This window comes from Ovis aries, chromosome 13 (genome assembly GCF_016772045.2).
Source record: "Ovis aries strain OAR_USU_Benz2616 breed Rambouillet chromosome 13, ARS-UI_Ramb_v3.0, whole genome shotgun sequence".
NCBI classification, from domain to species: domain Eukaryota; kingdom Metazoa; phylum Chordata; class Mammalia; order Artiodactyla; family Bovidae; genus Ovis; species Ovis aries.
Genome location: NC_056066.1, coordinates 1,339,198 through 1,365,789, shown reverse-complemented (window position 1 = coordinate 1,365,789; position 26,592 = coordinate 1,339,198). Strand labels below are relative to the sequence as shown.

General features: G+C 37.8%; 1 protein-coding gene across 2 annotated transcripts in view; it reads right to left on the bottom strand.

Moving 5' to 3' along the window:
• The window catches only part of PLCB1 (phospholipase C beta 1), an 857,274-nt gene that overhangs the window by 239,204 nt on the left and 591,478 nt on the right, over positions 1 to 26,592 (bottom strand). For both annotated transcript variants that reach the window (XM_042230393.1, XM_060397115.1), the window contains exons 5-9: positions 26,465 to 26,544; positions 24,159 to 24,212; positions 23,079 to 23,154; positions 15,064 to 15,164; positions 13,675 to 13,841 (exon numbers count right to left, since the gene is read on the bottom strand). In XM_042230393.1, the coding sequence (XP_042086327.1) occupies positions 13,675 to 13,841; positions 15,064 to 15,164; positions 23,079 to 23,154; positions 24,159 to 24,212; positions 26,465 to 26,544 (478 nt within the window). The remainder of the gene's footprint in view (positions 1 to 13,674; positions 13,842 to 15,063; positions 15,165 to 23,078; positions 23,155 to 24,158; positions 24,213 to 26,464; positions 26,545 to 26,592) is intronic.

The window sequence follows — 26,592 nt, the reverse complement described above, 5'->3', positions numbered from 1 at the left end:
TGTCTGGACCATTCTATTTATCCTGTTTCATGATTTTTCTACTACACCAGACTGCAAATTTTTGCTAATGAAGTTTAAAAAGTTAGATTTCATATGCTTTGTTCTTTAATCCTACTATTTTTAGGCAAAAAGAAATAAAATGAGAAAAACTGAAGGCTTTCTGTCACAGACCTGCTTTACCTAGCCAGGGGTTCATGAAGAATCTCCTTGGTTTTCTTTAATTCATTTATTTTTGGTGAAAAGTATGCAGTGATTCCTATCACCACAGATGGCATTGTATGGATAATTTGTCAGCCATATTTTCCATGCTGTATCTTTTCCCAGGTAGGAGGTCAGTCACAAAGGCAGCCTGAGCTCCCAGGTACTTATCAGGTGGGAGTATTTAACAGGTGAGATATTTCCTTTCTTCTAAGACCCTCTGTATTCTCCAATACAGATGGCAACAAAGCATTATAACTTTGTCTCAGGGAATGGAGGGACAGAGGAGAGGGAAACAAAAGAATACCTTTTCTATTTGGTTCTGAGGATACTGTATTGGGTTCCTTGTCCCCAAGTCTAGGGGACATCCCAAGTCCTAAAGAAAGAAGCTTATGGCTCCTTTCCCCGGAGATGCTCCAGAAATTTCCAAGCCCTCATATTCCCCAGCAGCTGGAAAAGCAGAAGAGTTGTATTTTATTTTTTGGCCCTTTGGCAAGGCGGTGATCTAGTTCCCAGAGCAGAGATTGAACCTGTACCCCCTGTACTGGAAGTATGGAGTCTTAACCACTGGACCACAGGGAAAGTTTTATCTTTCTTCTTTCCCTCTGCCTAGCCCCTGAGGGAAGCACTAATCAGACAGCATTAAATGTCTAAAACCATGAAAATAGAAGCAGGGGACTAAAATAATTCACAATAGAGTAAGTCAATCTTCAAACAATAAAAGAGTTGATTGTCCTGCCTGACACTGACATAAGTTACCTGCTCTATTAATACTTTCTCCTCCTAACTTCTTTGATCAGTATTGCTAGAATTTCTTTTGAAATTCACAAGAAGTTTATTTGAAAAAATCCATATGCCCTTGTCTTCTACCCAGAAGCTAATAAAAGTGACTTTCAGTGATGTTAGATAACAAAAGCTGATGGTCCTCCTTGAACTGATGAGGAGGCTGATGGCAAGTCTGTAGCACCAGACTCACTCATGATACTTTACATGGGCTCTCTGACCAGGAGGGAAAAGGACAGCAGGGAATGGTTGTAAGCTAATCTCTAAACAGAATTCAGGATTCATTACTAAGGTGCCTTGTTTTGAAAGTTCCTGGTCAGGCTCTTTCCTGTTCAGTGTATGTGTTTTACTGGGATGGTTACCTTGGAAATGACCTCATCATGGCATCAAGGTAGCAACATGGGACTGCTGCTGAGTTCATCCTGAAAGCAGACATAAGGGAACAGTGGCACAGTGCTAAAGTAAAAAACAATGATAATGCTGTGAAGGGCTAAAAAAATATGATATGGCGGTCTTTGTTAAAAAAATAAATAACAACGCTAAAAAAAGAATGTATTCTGACTTAAAAGGAAATGTACTATATATATGCGAACAAGATGGTAAAGAAAAAGAGAACCAGCTTTTGAAGAGTTTAGTGAATTTAGTCTATCTCCTGTATATTACTTAACAAATCTTTATATACTGTTTGTGTGCTTTGTCGCTTAGTCATGTCCAGCTCTTTGTGACACCATGGATTTGTAGCTTGCTAGGCTCCTCTGTCCATGGAATTCTCCAGGCAAGAATACTGGAGTGGATTGCCATTCCCTTCTCCAAGGGATTTTTTGACCCAGGGACTGAACCCAGGTCTCCTGCATTTCCAGAAGATTCTTTACAGTCTGAGCTACCAGGGAAGCCCATATACTGTTTACTATAAGCAAATATTCATTCCATCCTCACAGTAACTCTATGAAGTGGGCACTATTTTTAGGCTTATTTTATGAATGAGAAACTCCAGGCAAGTAGCTTGCTCAAGGTCACATGGCTTACAAGTGAATAAAATGGGATTTGAATGCAAAGCCAGGTTTTGTGTTCCATGCCTTTAACTACTATGCTATCCTGCTGTAGAGCCCATACTCTAGTACTGGAAAAAGGCATCAATAAATCATCACCATCATCATCATCCCAACAGGAAGGGCTAGCATTACCTGGGCAGTGATCATGTGCCAGGCACAGAAATCCTATAAGAAAGGTACTTTTTAATTCCCATTTTCAGTTGAGCAAACTGAGGCTTCGAGAGGTTAGCAAGTTGTCTAAGGTCACAGGGGTACTCAATGTGAGTGCTGGAGGCAGTGCCAGGGCAACAGAAAGGCAGATGGTAATGAGTGTGACTGACGATGTTTAATCTCCATAACTTTCCCAGCACTGGCCTGGATGAGAAACAAGGATGATGAAAAGGAGAGAACCCTGCCTCTGTAGCAGTTGGCTTCAATCTGGGCACCACAGATTAGTCCTAAAAATAGCTCCAAATGTGTCCAAGGAAGCATTTTTTTTCCTGTGATTTACTTATCTCTCCAAAACGTGTGACTTTAATCTTTCTGTTAAAAGAAGCTGGGCTCAGGCAGGACAAATGACCCATCTGGCAGAGGCATAAGGAAGGATTAGCTCTTTGATTTGGCTTTGTCTATCAAGGTCTAAAATTCTTTTCCAGACTTAATTTACATTCTATTCTCTGCAAGTAATTTAGAGGCAACCACTAGCATTTTTATTCTCCCACTCACGAGTCTAACTCTTAGAAAGAAAAATAAAACACAACAAAAACACGTTGTGCCAAGATAAGGACAGCAGAAGTGCTAAACAGAGGCTGTGATATTGCTTTGTGGGTTTTGGAAAGAAAAAATATGCAGGTAACCTTTTAAAAGGAATAGCCAAATGCTTGCAAATATCTTTCAAGGCTGGAAGCACAGAGAAATCTCTACAAATTATGCTTTGGAAGACAGATGGCCTAAGAATCCTCACAGCATTATCACACAGTTGAGCTGGGCAAACTGGACAATATGCCTGCCAGCTAGCATGGCCACCAGCCTCACTTTTTTGAGTCAAATGCCAATTGGGAAGGATCTGGCACTCACATGTTTGGATGTCACTGGGATTAGGCAGTTGAAAATCCATTCATCATCATTCAACCCCTGCTCTTACTGTAATGATACCAGAGCATGTTGGAAAGTTACTGGTCCAACGGCTTAGCACCTCCTAAAACCATTTCCAAGCAGAGCCCTCAGAATTAATTTCCTTGGCTCATATTGGTTCTCAGTGCTGTGACTGTGATGTGTGTTCTGCTAGACCAGCTAGGAGAAGGTAAGTGCAGATGGTTCAGTATCCCAGGGCTCACCAAAATCTATTTGCCTGATTTCAGAAATAATCTATTAAACGCTCCCTTTTTAATTATCTTTTCTCAGGCACAAACTTTTCTGTTTGCCAACTAGCTGTGTTTTTAGGTAGTATGTGAACTTTGCTGGCTTCTTCGTCTATTTTACCCATTTCTTTCCATTCCTGGAGTTACTATACTCTATGAATGTCCTCACACATTATTATTTTATCTTAGGTTGGAAAGTGTCATGCATTCTTAATCTATCTTGATGGCAAAAACTGCTCTCTCTCTCTCTCTCTTTAGTCACTCAGTCATGTCCGACTCTTCTGACCCCAGGGACTGTAGCCCACTAGGCTCCCCTGTCCATGGGATTCTCCAGACAAGAATACTGGAGCAGGTTGTCATTTCCTTCTCTCTATAACCATAACTATATAAAAATATAAGCCCAAGATACCAATGATAATATCCACTAAATGGATATGCGTTCTACAGATCAACCTCATGACCCAGCTCTCATGGCTTCTGTGGCCCTGTTTGTAGTTCTACTTGCATTCAGCTGAACTTATTAATGTGGTTTGTATGAAAGTTCTTAATAATAAATAACACCTCGCTTTGAATTAGCACTTTCCCTTTTTCAAAGTATTCTCACATCTGCAATTTCTTTTCATCTCACTGTTCTACTTGGTAGGTAAGACAGCATTTTATTATTTAACAGGACAGATAAACTTTGACTGAGTGAGATTAAACAGTTCTTTTAAGTTGACATGATTAGATAAGAACAAAATCCAGATTAAAACTCCACATTCTTAAAGATGGGTTTGGAGTGGTTTTTTTTTCCACTAAATTTATATAAGGGCTGATTGATCATTTAAAGCTAGAGGTACACAGAGGGTAGTCTATCACATTTTATTAGTGCACCGTCACATTGCTCTATCAGAGGAGACCCTTCACAATAAACCTCAGTCATGTTCAACTCTTTGCAACCCCATGGACTGTAGCCTACCATGCTCCTCCGTCCACGGGATTCTTCAGGCAAGAATACTGGAGTGGGTAGCTGTTCCCATCTCCAGGGGATCTTCCTGACTTAGGGGTCGAGCCTGGGCCTCCTGCATTGCAGGCAAATTTTACCATCTGAGCCACCAGGGAAGCCCACTGACAATAACACAAAGGAAACCAAAATGTTCTAGATCCTCCACCAGGACGTCATGTTCCTTGGTTAAGATGGACATTGGTTTTGCCCAGGACTGAGATGATGATGCATTATTAATGGCTGCCTACTCTCTTCATTCTCACTTCCTATATTACTCTATTTGTGCTATCTGGGATCACATCTCAAATAAACTCTTTCGATTCTTTTCCCAGAATCAGCTTCTGGAAGAATCTAAACAAAGAGAAGTAGCAACATGAAGAAGAAGCATTTTAGGGTCCTTTTCTACATTTAAGGTAGAGTGTTAGGTGAGAGTTTGATTTTTTACAAACATCCTCATTTGTCTTCTTAAAACTGTGCTATCCCTACTCTGCAGGTCATTTTGCTTCTGTAACTGGAGTCCTACAGATGGCACTGGTTCAGCAAGACAGGCCTCCTACCATCTCTACAATGAATGAATGAAATTATTGGTCAGTCTCAGCTTTCTGACATTAATTCACCCTTTGCCATGGCATATATTTCAGCTTTTTTGTGAAGCATTAGGGTAGATAGTACACAGCTCGCTTCATCTGGCTTCCTTGTGGTCATCATATATTTTCCATGGAGTTGATTCCCTTTGCATTCAATTTCCTTCCCACTTATTTGGTATAAAATCAACTATCAGCCAAACTCAGCTCTGGCACACTTTGGGGCCAAGTGCCTGTGGCTTCAAGGCCTTTCTACAGCACAGTGCGACTGCTAAGCTGTTTCTTCTAACTGAGTCATTGGCCTCCATCCTTACCCCTGCTGAGAAGGGAAAAGATGTAATACTGACTGCTAATGCTTTTTTGAGATGGGAGCACTAGACATCTAGAGGAAAACAGCCATTATCTGCTTTGTCCCAATAGTTCTCACATGCAATGGCAACATATCTTGGGAAGGCATAATCTGATGAGGGAAAGAGGTTTTTAAAAAGACTTGGCAGACTGGGGTGGAATACACTACCAATTCCCTTCCCCACCTTTTAAAACTTGCATTTGTTTTTGTCTTTTATCATATAAACAACCAGACTGGTTGTTTTCTGAACAGAGGCCATTTCAGCTGTGAATGAACCCAGTTGTGGCTTTCTGGCTAGAGTTGTGATTCTTAGCAGACACTGAGGTTACTGAGAGAAAAAGACCAGGACTCCTGGACCAGGCATTTGCCTTCCTCAAGCCCACTTCCTGCCTCCTGGGAAACAAGGAAATGCAATCAGAAAAGGAAATCCAAGGAAGTTACCAAGTGAACTAACAAACAATGGACTCATAATGGCTCTCTAGAAAAAAACATTTTTTTTCATTTTTGCCAATCTCAAATATTTCAGAGAAGTCTATGAACAGACGAAACACAGAGTTAAGAGGAGCTTGGAATACTCACAGAAGCTAATGTCATTCTTCTATGACCTTCCACCCACAGAGGCTAGAAAGTCAATAGGTGGGATTTAAAGGGGATCATAATCAGTAAAATATTAGAGTGGCTTTTCAGCAGCTTTCTCAGCATAGGAACTTAATTAAGGCATGAAAAGAACTGGCTTTGTCACACAGCTTTTATCTGTCTTTGTCTTTTGGGAAGAAAAACTATCTTATTTGAGTTGATTTCTGCTCTTTTATTTCTTGTAGTGCTGCACAGATCATCTATATAAAAATATTTAAGTGAATGCCACCTTGATGGTGAGACAGATCATTAGGCCAGTCAATATCTCCTCCAGAAAATGGTTTTAAACTGAGCGTCTTGAATCTCCTGGGGTTTGGCAGAAGTGCCTTCCGAGGAAGGTATGGAGCAGAAGAGGAAACAAGAGTAGGGCAGCTGTCTTCAGCAGCAATGCATGATCCCCAATTCAACCAAACAGTGCTTCTACTGGTTGGAAAAACTGAAAGGTGTTTTTACACATTGACCAATGAGTGAGCCATTATTAGAAGAAACAGACACAAATAAAAGTATGCTGTGTCAATGGCGATCTGAGAACTACTGCTATGGATGCAAATTACTAACTTCTAAACAGATGACACTGCCTTTTCTGAGCAAGTCCTAACAGAGGGCTCCACGTGGAGTCCAGAGTAGTGCAGAGAAGTCCGCACTGGGACACAGAAAATACAGTTCTACTCTCAACATTGTTACTTCCTTAGCTGCCTCTTCTACCACCTGTGAGATGGGGCTAAAAGGATAAGTTGCTTGTAGACAAGAGATCCTGTAATTTTGAGGCTTCGAGCCAGGACTTCAGGAGTGATAACAGCTAAGACCTTAGTGACAGGTGAGAAAGGATGAGCCGTGAGCACAGCCCTTCATTTATTTTTTTTCCTCTCAGTGTTCAGCTACACTGACCTTACCCATCTTTCACTTTAGATTCTGTTAAGGCCATTTGGAGAAAAGTGTTTGCCTTAGTTTAGGTTCTTCTAAAAGTAGGCTTTGAGATAAGAATTTGAGTGCAATAGTGGCAGATAACCTAGGAATTAACAGTTAAGGGGAGTGGGGAAATAAGAAGGGAAGAAAAGGCAGCTAATAAAGGGAATGTTATAAAGTAGGTTACAGTTGTTGGTAACTGGGTTTCAAACCTACTTGAGAGCTTTGGAGGATACGGAGAATACTTATTCAACTGTCCCACACAGTGGGCAAGGAAGAGAGGTACTACTTCCCGAGGGAAATTTACTCCTGGGGATATGAAGTCCTGGACACTTGGAGGCTGGCTGTAGTTGGGCTGAGAGAAAGACCTGGAGAGTTGCAGAAGATGCTGCGGACTAAAATGGAACCGTGAATGCCAAGGGATATGGGATGAGCACTGATGTTTACTAGTGTTGGTATCATCCCATTTTACAGATGAGGAACCTGAAGTTCAACAAGACAAGTCCATAACACAACACCAGCTTCTTTTTTAAATTGTGGCATGTTTTACTTCTTGAGGATAAATAATACAGATTTATAAAAATAATCATCATTTTGATAACTTCTACCTAGTAAAGAAAAATGGTGCTGAGAAAATAATGATTTTTAAAATTCTAGCAGGAAAATTAAGTGATAAAGTAAATAGTAAGATTCCAGTATAAATCCTTATACTTTAAAATATAATTATAATTTAACTTTAATACAAATATAGATAAAATATTTATTGAGTCAGAAATGAACATTTCTGCACAGAAATGACTTGCCATATTTTTTCAGGTTTCATCATCAAATGAGTCTAATTTATTATTAATTGCAATAAGTTAAATAAGCCTGTTAGCCAAGACACAGCAGCATTCTGGAAAGTCTTGCCCAGTGCACTGAATCTCACTTTCAGGCCCATAAATGGGTTGAAATTATTTGGCATAAATACTAATTCTTATTTTTTCATTAGTTCAGACCAACAAGAGTTCAATGGGCAACAGTTAAGATATGCAACCTTCTTATCATTAGCAACTTATTTAATTCTTCCAGTAAATCTCTCAGAATATTTTCAAAGATGAGCAAACTAGGGGGTGGAAACGGTCAAAGGTTTTAATGGCTTCTTAAGGTATCATAACAGGTGGATAAACAGTGATGATAAGTTGTTGATTTCTGACCAGTTTTAGTGAGACCAGCTGTTCTATCTGCCTGGTGAGTAGTCTTTTTTCCAGGTAGCACACCCAGGCTGAATTTCAGGGAACCACCTCTCTCCCACTCTCAGTCCAAGTAGTTTAGGTATCTGACTCTTTACTGGCTCTAGGGGGAGTCATGTGACCAGTGTTTGTCCAATTGGTATACTCCATCCTCCAGGCCACAGGGGTCCTAGTTCAGGAGTGGTCCTGGGTGGCTGTTAAGCCATGCTCTGGTTTCTGGGATTTTGATGGAACTATGCATAAGAGGAGTTTCTACATACTGAGACTGGCGGGCCTGGAGCTGCTGATGGCTATCTTGCCAGGGGAGTTTGCCCAAGAATTACAGTCAGTACAGAGAACATCACTGGGAGATGAAAGATGGGTCTTGAGGACATCATTTGAGTCCCTGGATATAGTTATGCTGCAAGTCATTAACACACTTGCTTTTTGCCTTTATGCACTAATTATAAGCATATATGTTTATATGCATTAATTTCTTTCTGTGCTTCAGTTTCAGTTAAGTTTGTCATTTTTCAGCTAAAGGAGTTCCATCTAATACTGCAGTCGGCAAGACTCCCAAACCCAGTGCCCAATCTAGCACACTCTGAGTGCTTCTTGCTGCTGATGATAATGACACAATATAATTCACTTGCAGGAGTTTCTTAAAATGATATGGAAAATACAATGAGGTTTTTTCTAAGTGTAGGTGGATTTGGAACAAAAATGCTTTCTATATCTGAACTTCTATTTGCTTGGTTTAAAACAAAATAGCTCTGCTATTATTCATTTTGAGTTCACCTATTAAGCTATTAACTCACAGTATATTAATAATTTAATTGCAACAAAGCAGGGAAGCTTTCATATGCCACACCTGGTAAAAATTTAAGGGAAAGAACATGTTGAAAAAGAAAATTACCTTGAAACATTTGCTAATGTTATAATCTACTATATTAATTCAACTGCTTAACAAATACTTACGAACAACTGTTTTTCACAGAAGAATAAAAGTATGAGCAAATTAAACTGTTTTCTTTTGGTTTGGCAGCTTAAACAGTATTTGGTCTTCTTTCACAGACATAACTGCTGAATCTAGAGGTCTGTAGTCTGTTACCTAAGGTACCAGTACAAATATTTCATTTTTCATATGAATTTTACTCACTGCCTTCCTTTTAAAGAATTTTAGTGATAAAAAAAATTAACAGTTTAAGAAACATTAGTCTTCAAACTTACATTCATGACCGTTCACTAGAGGCAGGGGTCATTGTGTAGCCCTATGTTAAGCATAGTTAGGCCTCAAGTACAAACAACATGGTAAGGAAGAAACATTTGCTGACTTGGAGTCGCATGAATTTTTTAGTGGGTGATTTTAAATTGTAGAAATTAATCTAACTCCCTTGAGAACAGTAGCTTCTGCAACAAGATTCCAACTCTGTGCAACCCAAACACATGAACGTTTGGCCTTAGACAGCACAGAAACCTTCCAATTATTTATAACCAGTGCATAGCCACAGAGACCAAAACTCCAGCGTGGGATGTGGATGGCACACTGATGACAGCAGCACAGAGCATCACCAGTGCTCAGCTCTTCCAGGTTTTCACTTCATGCTTCCAGGTGCTGCGCCATCAGTCAGCTTACATATGCTCAGTCTTAGCCATTAGGCTTTTAGCTACATTCAAAGTTTTCCACTTAAATAAAAATTACCCTCTATGTTGAAATTACATAAAATGCACATAATACTAAACCTCAGCATATGCCAAGTTTGCGTGTTGCCTATTTGTTTCACACCTAACTTTAGAATACATTTCTTGATATCAGAGAGTATAAGTGTATTTTTGTTATTATATGTGTATATTCTGGCTTCTCAGTTGGTGCTAGTGGTAAAGAACCAACCTGCCAGTGCAAGATTCGCAGGAGATGTGGGTTCGATCTCTGGGTGGGAAACATCCCCTGGAGGAGGGCATGGCAGCCCACTCCAGGATTCTTGCCTGGAGCATCCCATGGACAGAGGAGCCTGATGGGCTGCAGTCCATAGGGTCACAAAGAGTTGGACCTGACTGAAGCAACTTAGCATGCATGCTTGTATATTCTGTATGTATCTTACTCCCATCATTGTATATCAAATAAAGGCAAATATGGAAGTGGTTTTTTTTTCAGATTAATGAGACTGAGTTTGGGGGTCATTTTAATTAATGCTTGAACACATTTGAAGAACTAGGCAAAATGTGAAGTACAACAGAAAAAAATATAATATTAAATTTCACTACTTATTCTCTTAGGTGTTTATTGATTAAAATGGAAACTTACATTACCATATGTAAAATATACAGCCAATGGGAATTTGCTGTATGGCTCAGGAAACTCAAACAGGGGCTCTGTATTAACCTAGAGGGGTGGGATGAGGCAGGAGATGGGAGGGAGGTTCAAAAGGGAGGAGATATATGTATAACTGTGGCTGATTCATGTTGAGGTTTGATAGAAAACAGCAAAATTCTGTGAAGTAATCATCCATCAATATAAAATAAATTAATTGACAAAAGATATTAGCTCACTGACTGAAAATTAAAAACTGCTTTTTTGAAGAGTATCTTGGTATGAGATCTTAAGTAAGTCATTTGATCTTGAAGACTTGGTTTCCTTCTTTGCAAAATGATAATGTATATTCTGAAAGTCACATAATAAATGAAAGCTAATTTCCTTGCATATCAATCAATGAAGCCATATAATAAATACTTTATTAAAATGTACTTTGTTGGACATATAAAGGAGTTCCTAAAAATACATTAAAAGTTAAACATCAAATAATATGAACTGCAAAGTCAAATAAAACTTTGAAAAAAAATTTGGAAAAAATATCTCAAAGTCTTGGGTACTAAAAAATTGAGGTCTAATCCAACTATTTCTTATTACTACAAACACATATTTCAAAATTGTTATCCTTTTGACAATGTTACATCAGTTGCTAGAAAAACAAAACAATCTTCTCTAATCTTTGTTGTTCACATAAACAGAGCCAAAGCAGCAAACAAAGTGACTTGGTGTGAGACATTACAAGTTCATCTTCCTATTGAAGTTTTGGGATTGAGAAGCGAATACCGTGGTTATGAAAAATATTTTATCGTCTGTATTTTAGAAAAGTGTGTTTAATTACCACTCTGTAAAGCATAAATTTTCATTTAGATCAAAAGACTCTTCTATTAATATATTAAATTTTCCTTTCCTACTTGAAAAAAAAATCACATCAAGGCTGACATGGAGACTCACAATCAATTACCATATTAAGGTGTAGAAAAAACAAAGTTGTGGAAAAATAAATTAAATTGCTATTTTATTTCCTAAATTTTATTTATTTATTTACTGGTTTTGTTTCATGAGATCTTAATTCCCTGACCAGAGATTGAACACAAACCCCCTGCAGTGGAAGCATGGAGTCTTAACCACTGGACCACCAGGTAAGTCCCCAGAGTTGCTGTATTAAATATACCTGAACTATATATGTCTGCATGATTATATAATTTATATCTAGTATGGCTGTAAAACGGGACTAAACACTGTTGCATCTGCAAGAGTCTAATCTTAATTTCCATTAGAATCAAAATTGGTTTCTCCCGGATGACAGAGTTTTACAACAACCTATCAGAATATTTTCCTTTGTATCCTCTACTTTGTCTGAGTCACATATGGGGGTGTCACACATTAGATGAAGTATGGACCATCAGCAGTGTGGTGTGAGGGGATGAAAAAAGGGCACAGTTTAGATTCTGAAGTGCCTCATTGGTTTCACAAAAGCTTTTTGTTTTCCTGGTGTCATGGGCTGTTTTTAGAAGTCTTGTCGGACTTGTTAAAACACTGTTAGTTATTTTTGGTGAAGTTTGGATTTCAGAAGGGAACTGTCAAGCTATCCATGAGAAATTTCCGAGGAGTCTCTGGTTTAATGATAGGGAGAACTCCGAACTCTATGGCATCAAGGAAGAAAGAGCACCAGATCTGAGGAGGCTGGAGGGCTGGCCTGGCAACACCAGCATGTGCTGTTGGGCCAGTCGTTTCCTTCGACGTCAGCAACGGTAAGAATGATGCTATAACAGAGGCAAAGTGCCTGACAAAGAGACTTAGACTAGAATGAAAATATGTAAAGTAATAAAACTAAGAACTAAAGTAAATCATCTCTAAATTCTCAACTAATAACATGTAGAATAGAATTCATAATAAGATATTACTTTGATATTAATGAATACTTCCATTTCTCATTTACAGGACTAGTTCCAGAAAAAAGGCAATATGCTAAAATAACTTTTAAATTTACTTTTATGATAACTATTCTTATTAATGACCATAAGCTTGCCAGAGCTGACTGTTACTTATGAATTGCTTGCATATTAACAGGCAATCTATTTCTTTTTAATAATTATTTAATTTCACTTTATTTTCTTTACTCCTTATGGAATATTGTCCAAGTTGGACAATATCTAGGAAATTTACAGTAACATCAGTAATATACTGTTTTTCTCAGTGAAGGAATTTCAATCCAGATGAGACTTGGTCACTAGTGATAAAGGGAGAACTGATGATCCAGTTCAGAGACAATGATGCCATATATTAATACAATTAGAAACTCCTTGAAACTGAATTTTCATGATCTTATTTTTGCAAATCTTTTCTCCAGAATCAAAGATATAAATATCTCAATAACTTTCAGGCAATTTAGTTCATCTATCTGATACCAGTTTTTTCCCCTTACAAACACTAATTTTTTTAAGCACAGAAGGACAAAGTTTAAAATATTGTTTCAAGTGGAAAAATTCAATAGTGTAAGCTAGAATAAGATAAGGTTCTAATGGATTGAATATTCTCTTCAGTTTTAGTGATTTAGAAATATCTGTGGGTCATGTCACAGAACTAGAAACAGAACCAAAAGGGCAATCTTTAAGACAGTGAGTTTCCTGTCTGAAGAAAGATGCATCCAGTCATGGGGAAAATTTAAAACAAAACAAATGATTAGACATTTAAAAAACAATGTTGCATGCACGCTAAGTCACTTCAGTCGTGTCTGACTCTTTGCGAACCCACAGACTGTTGCCCACCAGGTTCCTCTGTCCAGGGGATTCTCCAGGTAAAAATACTGGAGTTGGCTGCCATGCCTTCCTCCAGGGGATCGTCCCAGCCCAGGGATCGAACCCGCATCTCTTAAGTCTCCTGCATTGGCAGGTGGGTTCTTCACCATGAGCACCGACTGGGAAGTCCCCCAAATAATGTTACATACACATCATCACAAACATCACATAGCGATGGTGATGGCTTTGCCGCTCAGTCGTGGCCGACTCTTTGGGACGCCATGGACTGTATTCTACCAGGCTCCTCTGTCCATGGGATTTCCCATGCAGGAATACTGGAGCAGGTTGCCATTTCCCTCTCTAGGGGATCTTCCCAAGTCAGGGATCAAACCCAGGTCTCCTGTAGTGCAGGCAGATTCTTTACCAAATGAGCCACCAGATAAACATCACATACCAAACTTAAAAAAAAAACAAAAACCCTAAATGACCCTTGATGCCCATGACTATGAAGAGTGGCCCACTCACAGTTAGAACTCGAGCCTCATTCTGGTGTGGGAAAAAGTGAACTGACCCGAACTGACCTTTTTTGGCGAGGCTGTTGTTAGGTTCATACTTCTCAATCAACACTTGGACTTGCTCTTGCTTTAAAGGTGGGTAAAGTATTTCATTTAGCCGGGGATCTCGCTGCTTGAGGTTGATAAAATCCATCATCTGATCAACTGTAAGGTATGGTTTGCTTTTGGCACCACTAAAAACAGTTAAACACCAGGAAATTAGCAGGTTTTTCTGTCAAGTCTCATGCATATATTTGCATTTAGCAGTGCTGTAGAAATAATCGCCTGCCATACCTGGCAAGAGCATGGTATACTGGAATTCCTATCTTGCCCTAAACACATTGCGTTGCTCCATCACAACCGCTGTATCTCTGTGGGATGCAAACACTTTGCAATGACTGCCACCAAATCCCAAGGCCCTTGAACTATACCAGATGCAAAAGAAAACCACAGCAGGGAGCATGCGTTCTGTGTGAAGGTGCTGCGCTCTCAAGGGAGCACAGGTTATGGGTTGCTGTTTTGATTATGATGCTAAACTGGTTTAGTCATCAATTTCTCATATTCTGCTTAATCAACCTAAAGATTTATTTATTACCCATTACTAAAAAGAACCAATATGATTGGGCACATTCTCCTTTGCATTAAAACTATGCTTTAGCAAGAGTCTATAACTCTGCAGTGTTGTGTGATTCAAACTTCCCATTTCAACCCTGTGACACCCAAAGACAAGTTCAGTGGCACAGATGTTGCAGATGTTCTATCAATAACTGATGGCAATGAACTCAGCAAAGCACTGCGCTTGATTTCCATATGAAAAAAATCTTTATTTAGCCTATCAATTTTGGATTGGTCTGTCAGCATGTAGATTTCACTATATCAAGAAGGTTAAATTGCTACTTCCCCATATTTGCCTTGGTGTTTTGATTTGTTTCTTAAAAAAAAAATCATTTACAAAAAGTAATGTCTGTATAATTTCCAATATAAAAGCAAATACTTTTCAGCCAGGGGGTGGTTTTAGTGATCTGAAATTCTCATTTCACTGATGCAATGCAGAGAAGCATGATGACAGGTTCCCGGTTCAGCATTCTTTCTACAACGAGTCTATCTCTGCAAAGACTCTTGCCTACATGCCGCTCAGTTCTAGCCATAGTCTTCAAACTATGCAGAGACCCCCGAGAATATTAAGACAATGACACCCTGCAATAAGTCACAGCAAATTTCACTCATTACAAGCAGTGATTGAACCTCAGAGGTAGGAATGCGTGATTGTCTCCAACAAATGATGCAGAAACACTGCTGTTACTCATTGTACAAAGAATTTAAGACATCTCCCTCTACCACTTTGCTACAGCCACACTGAGTACCACTGAGTACCACTGTAAGCAGGAACAAATGGGTTAAAATGTATTCTCTTACAATTCGGAAAAGATGTTATCAATTTCAGGTCGAGGACAAAGGTTGTTCAGGAAAACTCTGTACACTTCAGGAGTGAAATCTTCTTGAGGTATCGAATCATTCTGGGGAATAAAATAAGAGGGTCAGTAAATGGTCTTTTTCTTCATTATCTTTCCTCCCTGTTTTGTCTCTCTTTCCTCCTTCCTTCTTTTCTTTTAAGAGCTCAGGGTAAGCATTCAAAAAGCATCTATGGGGCTAGCATTACAGGGACACTAGTTTTTGAGGTATCAAAAGCTCATTTTCTGTTTTCTCATTATATTGTAAGCTTAAGAGTTTTCTCCTTCTGAAGGGATGTTAAGGCAATTTCTAAAGTAAGTTGGACCTAGTGAAACATGATCTGTTCAGCAATTTTTTTTTTCTTTTAGGTTGCTTTTCCTGGTGACTTTAATCTCATTTTTAATTGTGATAAAATATACAGAACTTAAATATGTCATTTTCCCCACTTTTAAGTGTACAGATCAGTGGCGTGAGGAACATTCACATTGTTTATGCGCTGTTTAGGAGACTTTTGAATGAATGCATTTTTCTTTCAACAACCTGGAGAAAGATATTTTCAAAATGAAAACATAAGATTCCAATTTTGTGTCTTTTTTTTTTTAAACAGTGTTCTTTCTTTCTTAAGTAAACTGATAAGTTGCAACACAGTTTTCATAAGTAGGACACCAGTCATTATTTGTCACTGATTCCTCTCAGTTCTACTGTTTAGAAAGCAAGTCACTGATATAAAAACTGACTTCTGTGACTTAGCTTTCTGTTTAGTGCGGCTGCCATGGAAACTGGAAGCATGTATTCCAGCATTTGTTAACAGGAAGGACACTCTTCATGCCGCTTTTCCTATTTCGGGTATGTGTTTATGTGATTATTTTTATTTTTAAGCCCTTAAAGAAAACATCCTTCCTTTTACCATATTCATGTTTTTGTAAATATACTTTTATAGAAGTATCTAAAAAATATTGTCTGAGACCGCACTGCTTGCTAACAGATAAGAAAACAGCTCGCCACTTGGCAAACAGCAGGAGTCCTATATTTGAGAAATGACCACATAAAATAACATTTTCTTTATTAAATTGATTCATAGAGCAGGAAAAAAATCTGTTTTGAAAAATAGCATTTTGAGACAATCAACCAATTCATATCATTTATATATAGCAAGAAGCATTAAATGGTTAAGCTCAGTTACCTGAACACTAACTTTGAAATCATGAGTACAAGGAGCCAGTTCCAAGAAGGAAATTCCAACATATTGTTTCATGATGTTTTGCCACTCATAAAATGGGGAAAAGTTTAACGTATGAACAGGTTTCCAAAATTCCATTTAATTTATAAAGTGAGAGAAATCCTTTTGAATGTATACTTTTTTAATTGCCACACTCTCTGAGTCTCTTATAAGTAGCTTTGAAAATAGCCAACAATGAGCATTGCTATCATATTCTCTGGCTCAGAGATACAGGGAAGAGAGATTTAAAAACAAATCTCAAGGAAATACTCAGTGCCTCGTTTGGCCAACTCAAGCATCAGGCTTTACTGGAGTTGATGAACCCCAAATTTGTTCTCTTATTCTCCCCACTGTTTAGTTACTATTTAGAGCTCACTCAACTTCCCTTCCTCCTGATCTCACTAAAAGCATACAAGCAGATTTTGTCTAAGGTATCAATCATTGTCTTCCTTTTCTTGCCAACTTCCTTTATTTTTCTTCCTTCTTGTCTTAGCTTAAAACCTCTTCCTCCTACACCAGGTTTTAATTTCTAGTCTGTGCTACTATCACACCATGCTTGTCTCCTGTTTCAGTTCTTATTTAACTGTTTTGCGCCTCCAATTGTACAGTTTTCTGTGTTACTTGCTAACCTGCAGACTGACACAAACTAGGACCTGTGTGTTGCTTGTTAACTGCTCAATCTCTGTAACATATAGCAGGTCCACAGTAAATATTTACCAAATGAATGAATGTAATTTTTGAAAAAGGTGGAAATTGATAGCAAATATGCTTCCCATAAGAGATCAGATTCAATTAAAAAGAGTCCATACACATCATTTCATAAAATGACATGCTTTACTAAAACTCTATTTTTCTATTTACTATCTAAAAATTAGAACTTCTTATTAGAGGGGACACATTGATGAAATAATCTGAATAAACACAGTATTACTTTTATTACCAGTCAGATGTTAGTACCTAGAAATAGGAAAATGTTTCAATACAGTTTCATTTTTTCTTTTGCCCAACTTGACTGATGAGGATACCCTTTGGGGTCAGTGGGTAAAAATGAGGGAAAAACATTTTGGAGAAATAAGTTGAAATGAGCATGACTGAAAGCTAAAGTGAAAGAATATGGAGGAGATATTGAGGGAAAAGCTATGGTCAGTTAATAATTCCTTACATTTTAAATAAGGCTGGAATGTGCAAAGATCATTCACATTTTTTATTTTCCTGGATCTCATGGTTTGGTAAAGTGGATAGAACAGACTCATTGTGCCAAGTTTGAGCAGGACGAAATCCAAGGACGATGCTCAAGAGCATACCAAAACGTCAAATACTCTTCTGTGAACACTTCTTAACCAACCAGGTAGAGATGATACATTTTTGCTTTGTGAGTCTGCAGTCCACCTTCATATACCTTCTCTATAGAATTCACTACACAGTTTTCCTTTAGTTGTTATATTTCTGATCATCGACTAGACGGTGTGTTTTTGAACAAAGTGCACTATCTTATTTAATTCCTTTGTGTCTCCAGAATAATGCCTGGCAGATAATATACACCTAATGAATATTTGTTGAATTCACTCAGGATATGGCACCGGACCTTAGATCTGTCTTGTGGTCCAGGACTTCGTTTACCTCATCATGCCTCCAAGACAAAACAGATTATCAATGATTATTTGTTGCCATTACTATCAAACTTTATTGGAGGAAGGATTAAGAAGGCCAATACAGTCTGAATCAGGCCCATTTATTCCAGAAACTACAAAGTATTTTCATTAAAAATGAAGTTCCTTCAATTCTATGGCTGAATACAAAGAATCTACCTTCAGTACAACTTGAAGGTAGTACTGGTGGTGTTTACATTTCCAGATTCCAAAAACAGGTTATGAAATATCTACATGCCAAATTAAAAATAACAAAATGAAGTAAGCCAGACAAAGACAAATATTATATCATTTATATGTAGAATCTTAACAAATGATACAAATGAACTTACATACAAAACAGAAATAAACCTGGAGGCATAGAAAACAAGCTTATGGTCACCAAAGGAGAAGGCAAGGAGGGGTAAACTAGGAGCTTGGGATTAATAGACACACACTTCTGTGTGTAAAATAGATAACCAACAAGGACCTACTGCATAGACAAGGAACTATACTCAATATTTCATGATGATCTATAAGGGAAAAAAAAGAATCCGGAAAAAAATACATGTACATGAAAAAGAGAGAAAGTCATGTATATGCAGATAAATAATTCTCAGAGGATAATAAGAATAAATATTCATTGAGCACTTACTATATGCTAAGCATATAGTTCCAGGAGCTTTACCTGAATGCTTTAACTCCTTGTCAGCTTTATGAGGTTGGAATGGTTAGTGATCCCTTTTACAGATACGAACATTAAGGAGATGGGAGTTTACAAAACTTGTCTCTGACATCAAGTTGGTGGGGGCAGGTTTGCTATGTTTTAAATTAAGGTTTCTTGATTCCTCAACTCGTGCTGTAATCCAGAAAACTACATTTCATGCCAGTTTTTGGATATTGTTTGTATTTTCTTATTTATACTCTGTAATAAGTATTTAGCATTCAGAAGTGTTATTCTATAACATATTAATTTCAGCGGACTCTAATGAATAAGGAGTCCACATGCACATTTTATCTTGCCTAATAAATGAATCATTTTCCAGTAAATTCAGGATTTCAACCTGCTCTTAATATTTTTGTTCTAAAGAGATAAAACAAAAGTTATAGCCAGAGAGGACATGAAATAATTACAAGTAAGCTACTGATAATGAACCAAATACTTAATGTGGTTCTAAAATGGAATTGTGTATTAGTGATTTTAAGATTCACAGCTGAATAAGTAACTATATTTCTGATTTACATTCTGGGTATAAGGTATAGGAGAAAGGCAACATATTGCAGTTATTCTGGGAGAAGTTCTTTTGTAAATTTCATTCATACTATTCTTTACTAAAATATATCAAATTCTATAAATCCAAAATAATCACTTTTTGGGGGTAGTATTACATGTATATTGATAGCTATAGTAAAATTTATTATTTTAAAAAATATATAGATTTATTCCTGTTTTCTTCATTAAAAGGCCAGTGCCATGCAAAGATTATAATGTGATTCCAAATTCACTGAGCTTTTTTTCAAGTTAAAAAAGCCTTAAATCAAAGGGAATTTGGTGCAAGTAAATTATTTTCTGTTCTCAGAAAGCTTGTGGGCAAAGTAGCAATTTTATGAATATGGAAAGGTCTCAAAGTTCTCACTGAAATATATATTTGGATTATTAATAGAAGACAGTCCTTGTTTTACCTCTCTTTTTACATACAGTACTACTTTTTAACAATTAAGGTAACTTTAACAAGCAATTGAAATAGCTAAAGGAGTACCCATTAAGGAGTGTGTTATTTCAATGGATCATGTTGGTCAGGATACAAGTTCAAGCACATTAATTATCCCTAACAATGTGCACAAAGATAATGTTTAAAAAATCACAACAGGATGTCCACAGTATTTCTGGTAATGTATCTATTTACAGAACACAATTAAACCTAGTTGAACAGTTCAGTTCAGTTCAGTCACTCAGTCGTGTCTGACTCTGTGACACCATGGACTGCAGCACGCCAGGCCTCCCTGTCCATCACCAACTCCTGGAGTTCACCCAAACTCATATCCACTGAGTCGGTGATGCCATCCAACCAATCTCATCCTTTGTCATCCCCTTCTCCTCCCACCTTCAACCTTTCCCAGCATCAGGCTCCTTTCAAATGAGTTTGCACAACCACTGGCTATATGAGGCTCCCCGATATGTACTGTAATTGATACCATCTACCATTTGTGTAACCTTTTCTTCTGTGAAGTGTCTAAAACACCCCTTGTCAGTATACCTTTGGTAATTAGGAGATATTCTCTAGAGCCACTGTTCTGTAGATACGAAATTACAGCAAAGATTCAAAATATATGGCCAGTTCCAGGAAACATGTGTTTCCTCACTCTGAAACTGATTTTGTTTTTTTCTAATTTTTTAATTTTTTTTTAAATTTTATTTTTACTTTATTTTACTTTACAATACTGTATTGGTTTTGCCATACATTGACATGAATCCACCACGGGTGTATACAAGCTCCCAGTCCTGAATACCCCTCCCATCTCCCACCCCATATAGATCTTTTCACAGCATCTATTTCTACCACTCCTCCAAGTAGAGTATACTTTACTATGAATAATGAGCTTTAAAAACTTTATGATGGAGGTTGATATTTTTTTAAATCTCCAATTTGTTTTCAGAAAATTGTCATAACATTTAATTTACTAAAGATAAATATCGTTTCAATTTAAACCCAACTCCTGCTTTTCGAATCTCATTTTCCTTTAAAAATGTCTCCAGTTGATACTGTTTGAAAGTGCAAACCTATAAATAAAAGACACAGTGGATTATAAAGACTCAATTTGTAATTATTGACTGAATTCTCAGAATCCAATTGTTTAGAAAGTTGTAATTTACAGAGAACTGATTGATGGATTTGATTTTCTATTCAGCTTCTTCTATTCCTTTTTTCCCTTAGCTAGACTTATAGTAACAAGTTAACATTTTCTATCTCCTCCCCCACCACAAGATGTTAGGTCAAATCAGGTAAAGGTCAAATTGGGAGCAACTTTAGAGGAAACAAATTCTTTGCACCTCTTTCTAAATTCATGTTTCATGCTTTTTTTTCATGCTTAAATACAGTGATATTTTTACAGTTACTTAAACTGGTAAACTTTTTCCAGCCTCAGGGTGCCGCACACAGTTTTCTTTTTCTGGAATGAATTTCTCTTATTCTCAATAGCAATGCTCCATTCCATTTGTTCATGGAGTTTTCCCCCAATTTACATGTGTCAGTTGAAGTTTTTAATTGGCACCCCTAGAGAATGTGTCCTTGAATCTGGGACTGGAATTCATTTTTCTCACTACCATATTCTCAGGGATGGAGGGCCCACAGTAAGAACTCAAGAGATACTCCTTGAGTCTGAATGGATAAAGAAGATGTGGATAAAAATATAGTGGAATATATGTGGTATATATAGTGGAATACCATTCATCCTTAAAGAAGAATGAAATAATGCTATTTGCAGCAACATGGATAGACTTGGAGAGCGTCATGCTAAGTGAAATAAAACAGACAGAGAAAGAATACTATATGATTTTACTTATATATGGAATATAAAATATGGCACAAATAAATCTACCTACGAAATAGAAACAGATTCAGAGACATAGAAAACAAATTTAGGGTTACCAAAGGGAAAAGGTGAAGTGAGGGGGAAATGGGGGGAGGGGTGGATTAGTGGTTTGGGATTAGCAGATGCTAACTATTATATTAATATACAGGATAAATAAATAACAATGCTCTATTTATAGCAGAGGAAAAATCTATATTCATAGTGGAATCATTTTGCTGTAGAGCATAATCAACACACATAAATCAATGATTTTTCAATTAAAAAAATAAAAAATACTACAGGTCAAATTTTAAAAAAGAAATATTTGTTGAGCCAAGGACAGGATCTTAACTGTTACAGCTTTCTGGCTCCAAAGCATGAAACAAAAGAGCAATAATAACAAGCTTGATCATTTTCTTTTGCTTATTAAAGTGATGGGGAAATGTTTGGGGAGCCCTTCCATAGTTCTGTCCAGTGTTTGCAGCATCAGCAACTTTTTCCACAGACAGCAAAAAACTGACAGCAAACAGTCACTCTTCTCTTTTCTGTTACCTACAAAAGTCTTTAATATGTTTCATTTTTTTTTTCAAAAATATTCTCAGTAAGAACTGGCCAATGCAACAGCTCTCGACACTTTTCATAACTTATTCACAATTTAAGAATGTTTTCTCAACTTCATTCAGTGCAGCTTCAATGTTGCCAGTATGTTTCAAGAGACTCAGAGGTTCTTCCTTGGGCATAAGTGTTATTTTTGCTTACTTGTTGCTTAGATACCAGGATAAAAATAATTTGTAACAGAAAGGAGTGTTTTGCATAGAGGACAAGAAAAAGGTTTTATGCACTATACCCAGTTACCCCAGAAACAACAGTAAATTGTTTTAGAACCAGGTATGTAGAAATTCATTTAAAGGAAGGCAAATTACTTTTGTTAGGACGTTAACGTATACTAAGTGCCTCAAGGCAAAAAACCAAAAGCATCTCACATCTTTGTCCTCTCATCTATCTGTTACTTAGGTGCAAAGTAGGCAATATCCAAAATGTTTTGATTCTGCACCTTTCCCAGACAAAGCTTTTTAAGCACTGCCCTGCATAGTACATAAATAACATTTATTTATAAAAATGTACTGCCATTCTGTTTATTAACTTATCAGTCTTAAAGCTAGACTTTTAAAAGGGGGATAAAATGAAATTAATATTTTAAAATCCTCCTAATCATAATTCTTAATCATCAGTTAATACCTCAAGGAAAATCAAGAAAGGATTTGTTATTAATGAGCAGCTTAAATTCTTGATAATGTTAATATTTTTTTGCCAATACATTTTTGGCGTTAGTTGGTTATTTTTTAAAAAATTTACAAAGAACAAGGGGCTTTCTTATTGAAAATACTGGGATTACAGGATTGAAAAAGATATATAGAGACCCATATATTGTAAATATTAACAAATAAGTCATATTCTTAACTTTAAAAATGTTTGGGTAATATTGGGGCATGATATATTTTAGTATGATTATCCAGAGCTATTAAGCAGTGGTAATTTTAGGAAGGCGTCATGCTCACCCTTGAAGATGGAAGACTACAAGCCTCTAAAGCTGTCTCGACTCGCTTCCGGTCTGCTGAGAACAGGCGGTATATGCTGTGAAGGGAAAGCAGGCCAGGTGAGAGAGCTGCAGATGCCAGCCGCAACACCCTACTCACTCAAACCTCGGCATCCCTCATCTGTAAAGACTTAAAATATAACACTTGCTCCAGTATCAGCATCTGTGCTCTGAAAGATATATGTGTGTGCTTTTCAAAATCAAAGTGTCTAACAGAAAATTAATATTTTGAGACAATGATGACCCGATTAAAAAACATTGCATTAAAAATGCTTCTAGTATTAAGCTTTAAAATAAATATCTTAACAATTTTGTTTCCTAGCTGCTAGCACTGCTCTGAAAGTGTACACTGCTAATGTTATTATTAATAAATAACTTTTTATGAGCAGAAGCTCACTGGTAGCTGTCAAAAGTTGAAGGCTTTTGACTGAATACAGGTCTAGAAATGCACATTTTTTGGTCAGTGATTTTGCTTTAAAATATATAACTTAAATAATGGACCGTTTAATAATTTGGATTTATGGGTTCTATTGAAACATTAGGAAATCTATCACCCGGAAACTACCAGCCCCATGAGGAATCTGGTAGAGCTGAGTTATCCTTGTCTCTTTGAGACAGATTTCATTCTTCAGTTTTCCTTCTTGCCCCTGGGCCTGCTTTGTCATGGATGTTCCCTGCCTAACTTCTGTTGACATTTGAGTTTGCAACCCTTTCTTCAAGGGTAGTGTCATCTTAGAAGAAAGAGGCATCACAGTTGCCTAATTCCCATTCCTAGACTAGATCTGGGTTTCAGGTGTTCTTTTAGGTTTAAGAGCACAGGTCTCCCATCCCCTCCACCCCCTTCCTGCTTTGGTGTTCCATGAAAGTGATGCCACAGGGAAGGAGGAAGCCCAGGAAGCCTCTGTGAGGAAAGCAGCTGCACTGTAGGGCCTGGTGGCCACACAGCTCCAGGCTCCCCTGGACCAGAGCAGAGCCACGGCACAGATTCAGGTCTCTGAGGAAACAGAAATAGAAAATAATGGGAATTGCTCGCAAGGCTTACTTTTTGAGAGGAATGCGTCCTTCTGGAGTGACTTGCAGCTTAAGTTTAGTATACCTGTTGGAGAAGCAGAGAACAGTGTCTAATTTTTTAAAAAAAAGCTTTTTACTGAAGAATCAAATGCATAGAAAAAGGCGTTTTCATGTGTACAGTTGGCTGAATTTTCACCTATTGTCCAAGTTTCTGCAATTAGCACCCATATCAAGATAGAATCCCAGGAGCCCCTCTCATGCCCCTTCCAGAGTTGGTCCCCCAAGAGCAAACCATTATCCTGCCTTTAAACATTCAGATTAATTTTGCACTTTACAAAATAGAATCACACTCTTTTATGGCTTCTTTCACTCAATATTATGTTTTCGAGATCCATCCATGTATTTGCTTTTCACTGTGAATCTTTCTCTCTCATTGCTGTATGGTATTCCATTGTGTGAATATAAAACTGCACTTATCTCTTTCCACTGCTTCTGGGCGTGTAGACAAAGAGAAGGCGCAGGAGAGCTTCAGTTCGGTTCACTTCAGTTCAGTATTCAGTCATGTCTGACTCTTTGCGACCCCATGAATTACAGCACGCCAGGCCTCCCTGTCCATCACCAACTCCCGGAGTTTACTCAAACTGATGTCCATCGAGTCGGTGATGCCATCCAGTTATCTCATCCTCTGTTGTCCCCTTCTCCTCCTGCTCCCAATCCCTCCCAGCATCAGGGTCTTTTCCAATGAGTCAACTCTTTGCATGAGGTGGCCAAAGTATTGGAGTTTCAGCTTTAGCATCAGTCCTTCCAAAGAACACCCAGGACTGACCTGCTTTAGAATGGACTGGTTGGATCTCCTTGTAGTCTAAGGGACTCTCAAGAGTCTTCTCCAACACCACACTTCAAAAGCATCAATTCTTTGGTGCTCAGCTTTCTTCACAGTCCAACTCTCACATCCATACATGACCACTGGAAAAACCCTAGCCTTGACTAGATGGACCTTTGTTGACAAAGTAATGTCTCTGCTTTTTAATATGCTTACAAACTCTATTGATGAATATATAACTGGGACCACCAACTGCTCATGCACACAGCCATTCCATTCCTAGGTGTAGATGCAACAGAAATGCTTACAGTGTGTTCCCCAAAAAGCATGCTCTAGAATGACCATAGCAGCTATTCATAGGGAGGTGCCTGTTGGAAGTGGACATCTCCAATAGGTATGATGAGCCAACTAGCTGTTTTTCTAGCTGTAATGTGCTATATCTATGTGTCACTTTCCACCAACATTCTGTGTGGCACAGCAGATTTTCCAGAAAGTCTGTTAGAGGAAGAATGGTAAGAAGACAATTGAAACAACAACAAACAAGCAGAATAAAGGGAGGAGGAGAGGGGAAGGCATGTAGGAAGGGTCCTGAAGGTGACGAAGTAATGAGATGAGAGGATGACACGAAAGAGCATTTGAGTAAACCCATGAAGTCCTGGTTAACCGCAAAAGAAATTCATGGAAGAGTAGGAAAGCAATGTGGACTGGAGTCTTCGGTTTGGAATGATGGGTATGTCTTACAGAAGAGGGAAGACAGAAAGTTACTAAATAAAAATAGAGGACCACCTAGTAATGTTTCCATTTGCGGTTTTGATTTCAAGGCTTTCCAACCTCTTGGACAGCCAGTGTCCAAGCTGATCACAACCAGCTTTCCTACTTGCTCATCTGGCAGAAATCATTATTTTCCTTGGTCAAATAAATTTCAGAAAGACTATGTAATTCAAGAGTGACTAGGTACTCCTGATTTGCTTTTTTTCCTTTTCCTTTTCATTCTGCTTTTTTCTTTACATTCTTTTTCTCCTTTCTTACTAACAGTTACTATGATTGTCTAGAAGGACAGGAATCTGGACATCAGCTTACTGATTTAAGTTGCATCTATCAGAGATCTTAGACTCTGGAAAATTCAGTCCCATATGTTGTTCGTTCTCTTCCTCAGATTAATAATTGATACAATGCAGGCAGATGTAGGGCTGAAGACTCTCTGAGATGAATAATTTTTGATTCTGGGCATAGTTGCCAGGATTTAGAAGCATCTCCTTACTGCGTGTCAAAGGCATTGACATTCAGGGAAGCTCAGTGTAACACAGATGTAGAGCTCAGAGGAAAGAGCAATCTTTACTGGAAGTATTCCAATTCCAAGTAGTGAACCTATCAGTTCTCTAACAGGTCCCAGAGGGAAATTTATGTTTATCAATGTGAGAAGCCAGTGCAGCATAAACAAAAGACTCACAAAGGAGAAAGGAAACTGACTCAGATGAAGCAACACCCTTTGCAATAAAATTAGAGCTACTTACGCCTTTTCCAGAAATGCGTCCCTGGACATGTTTTGGGCCAGCAGGTTTGTTGCCAAACTGAAAACCTCATTTGTCCATTCCTGAAAAATGTGAATCACACTTTCATCAGCTTAAATACTGTGCAGTCA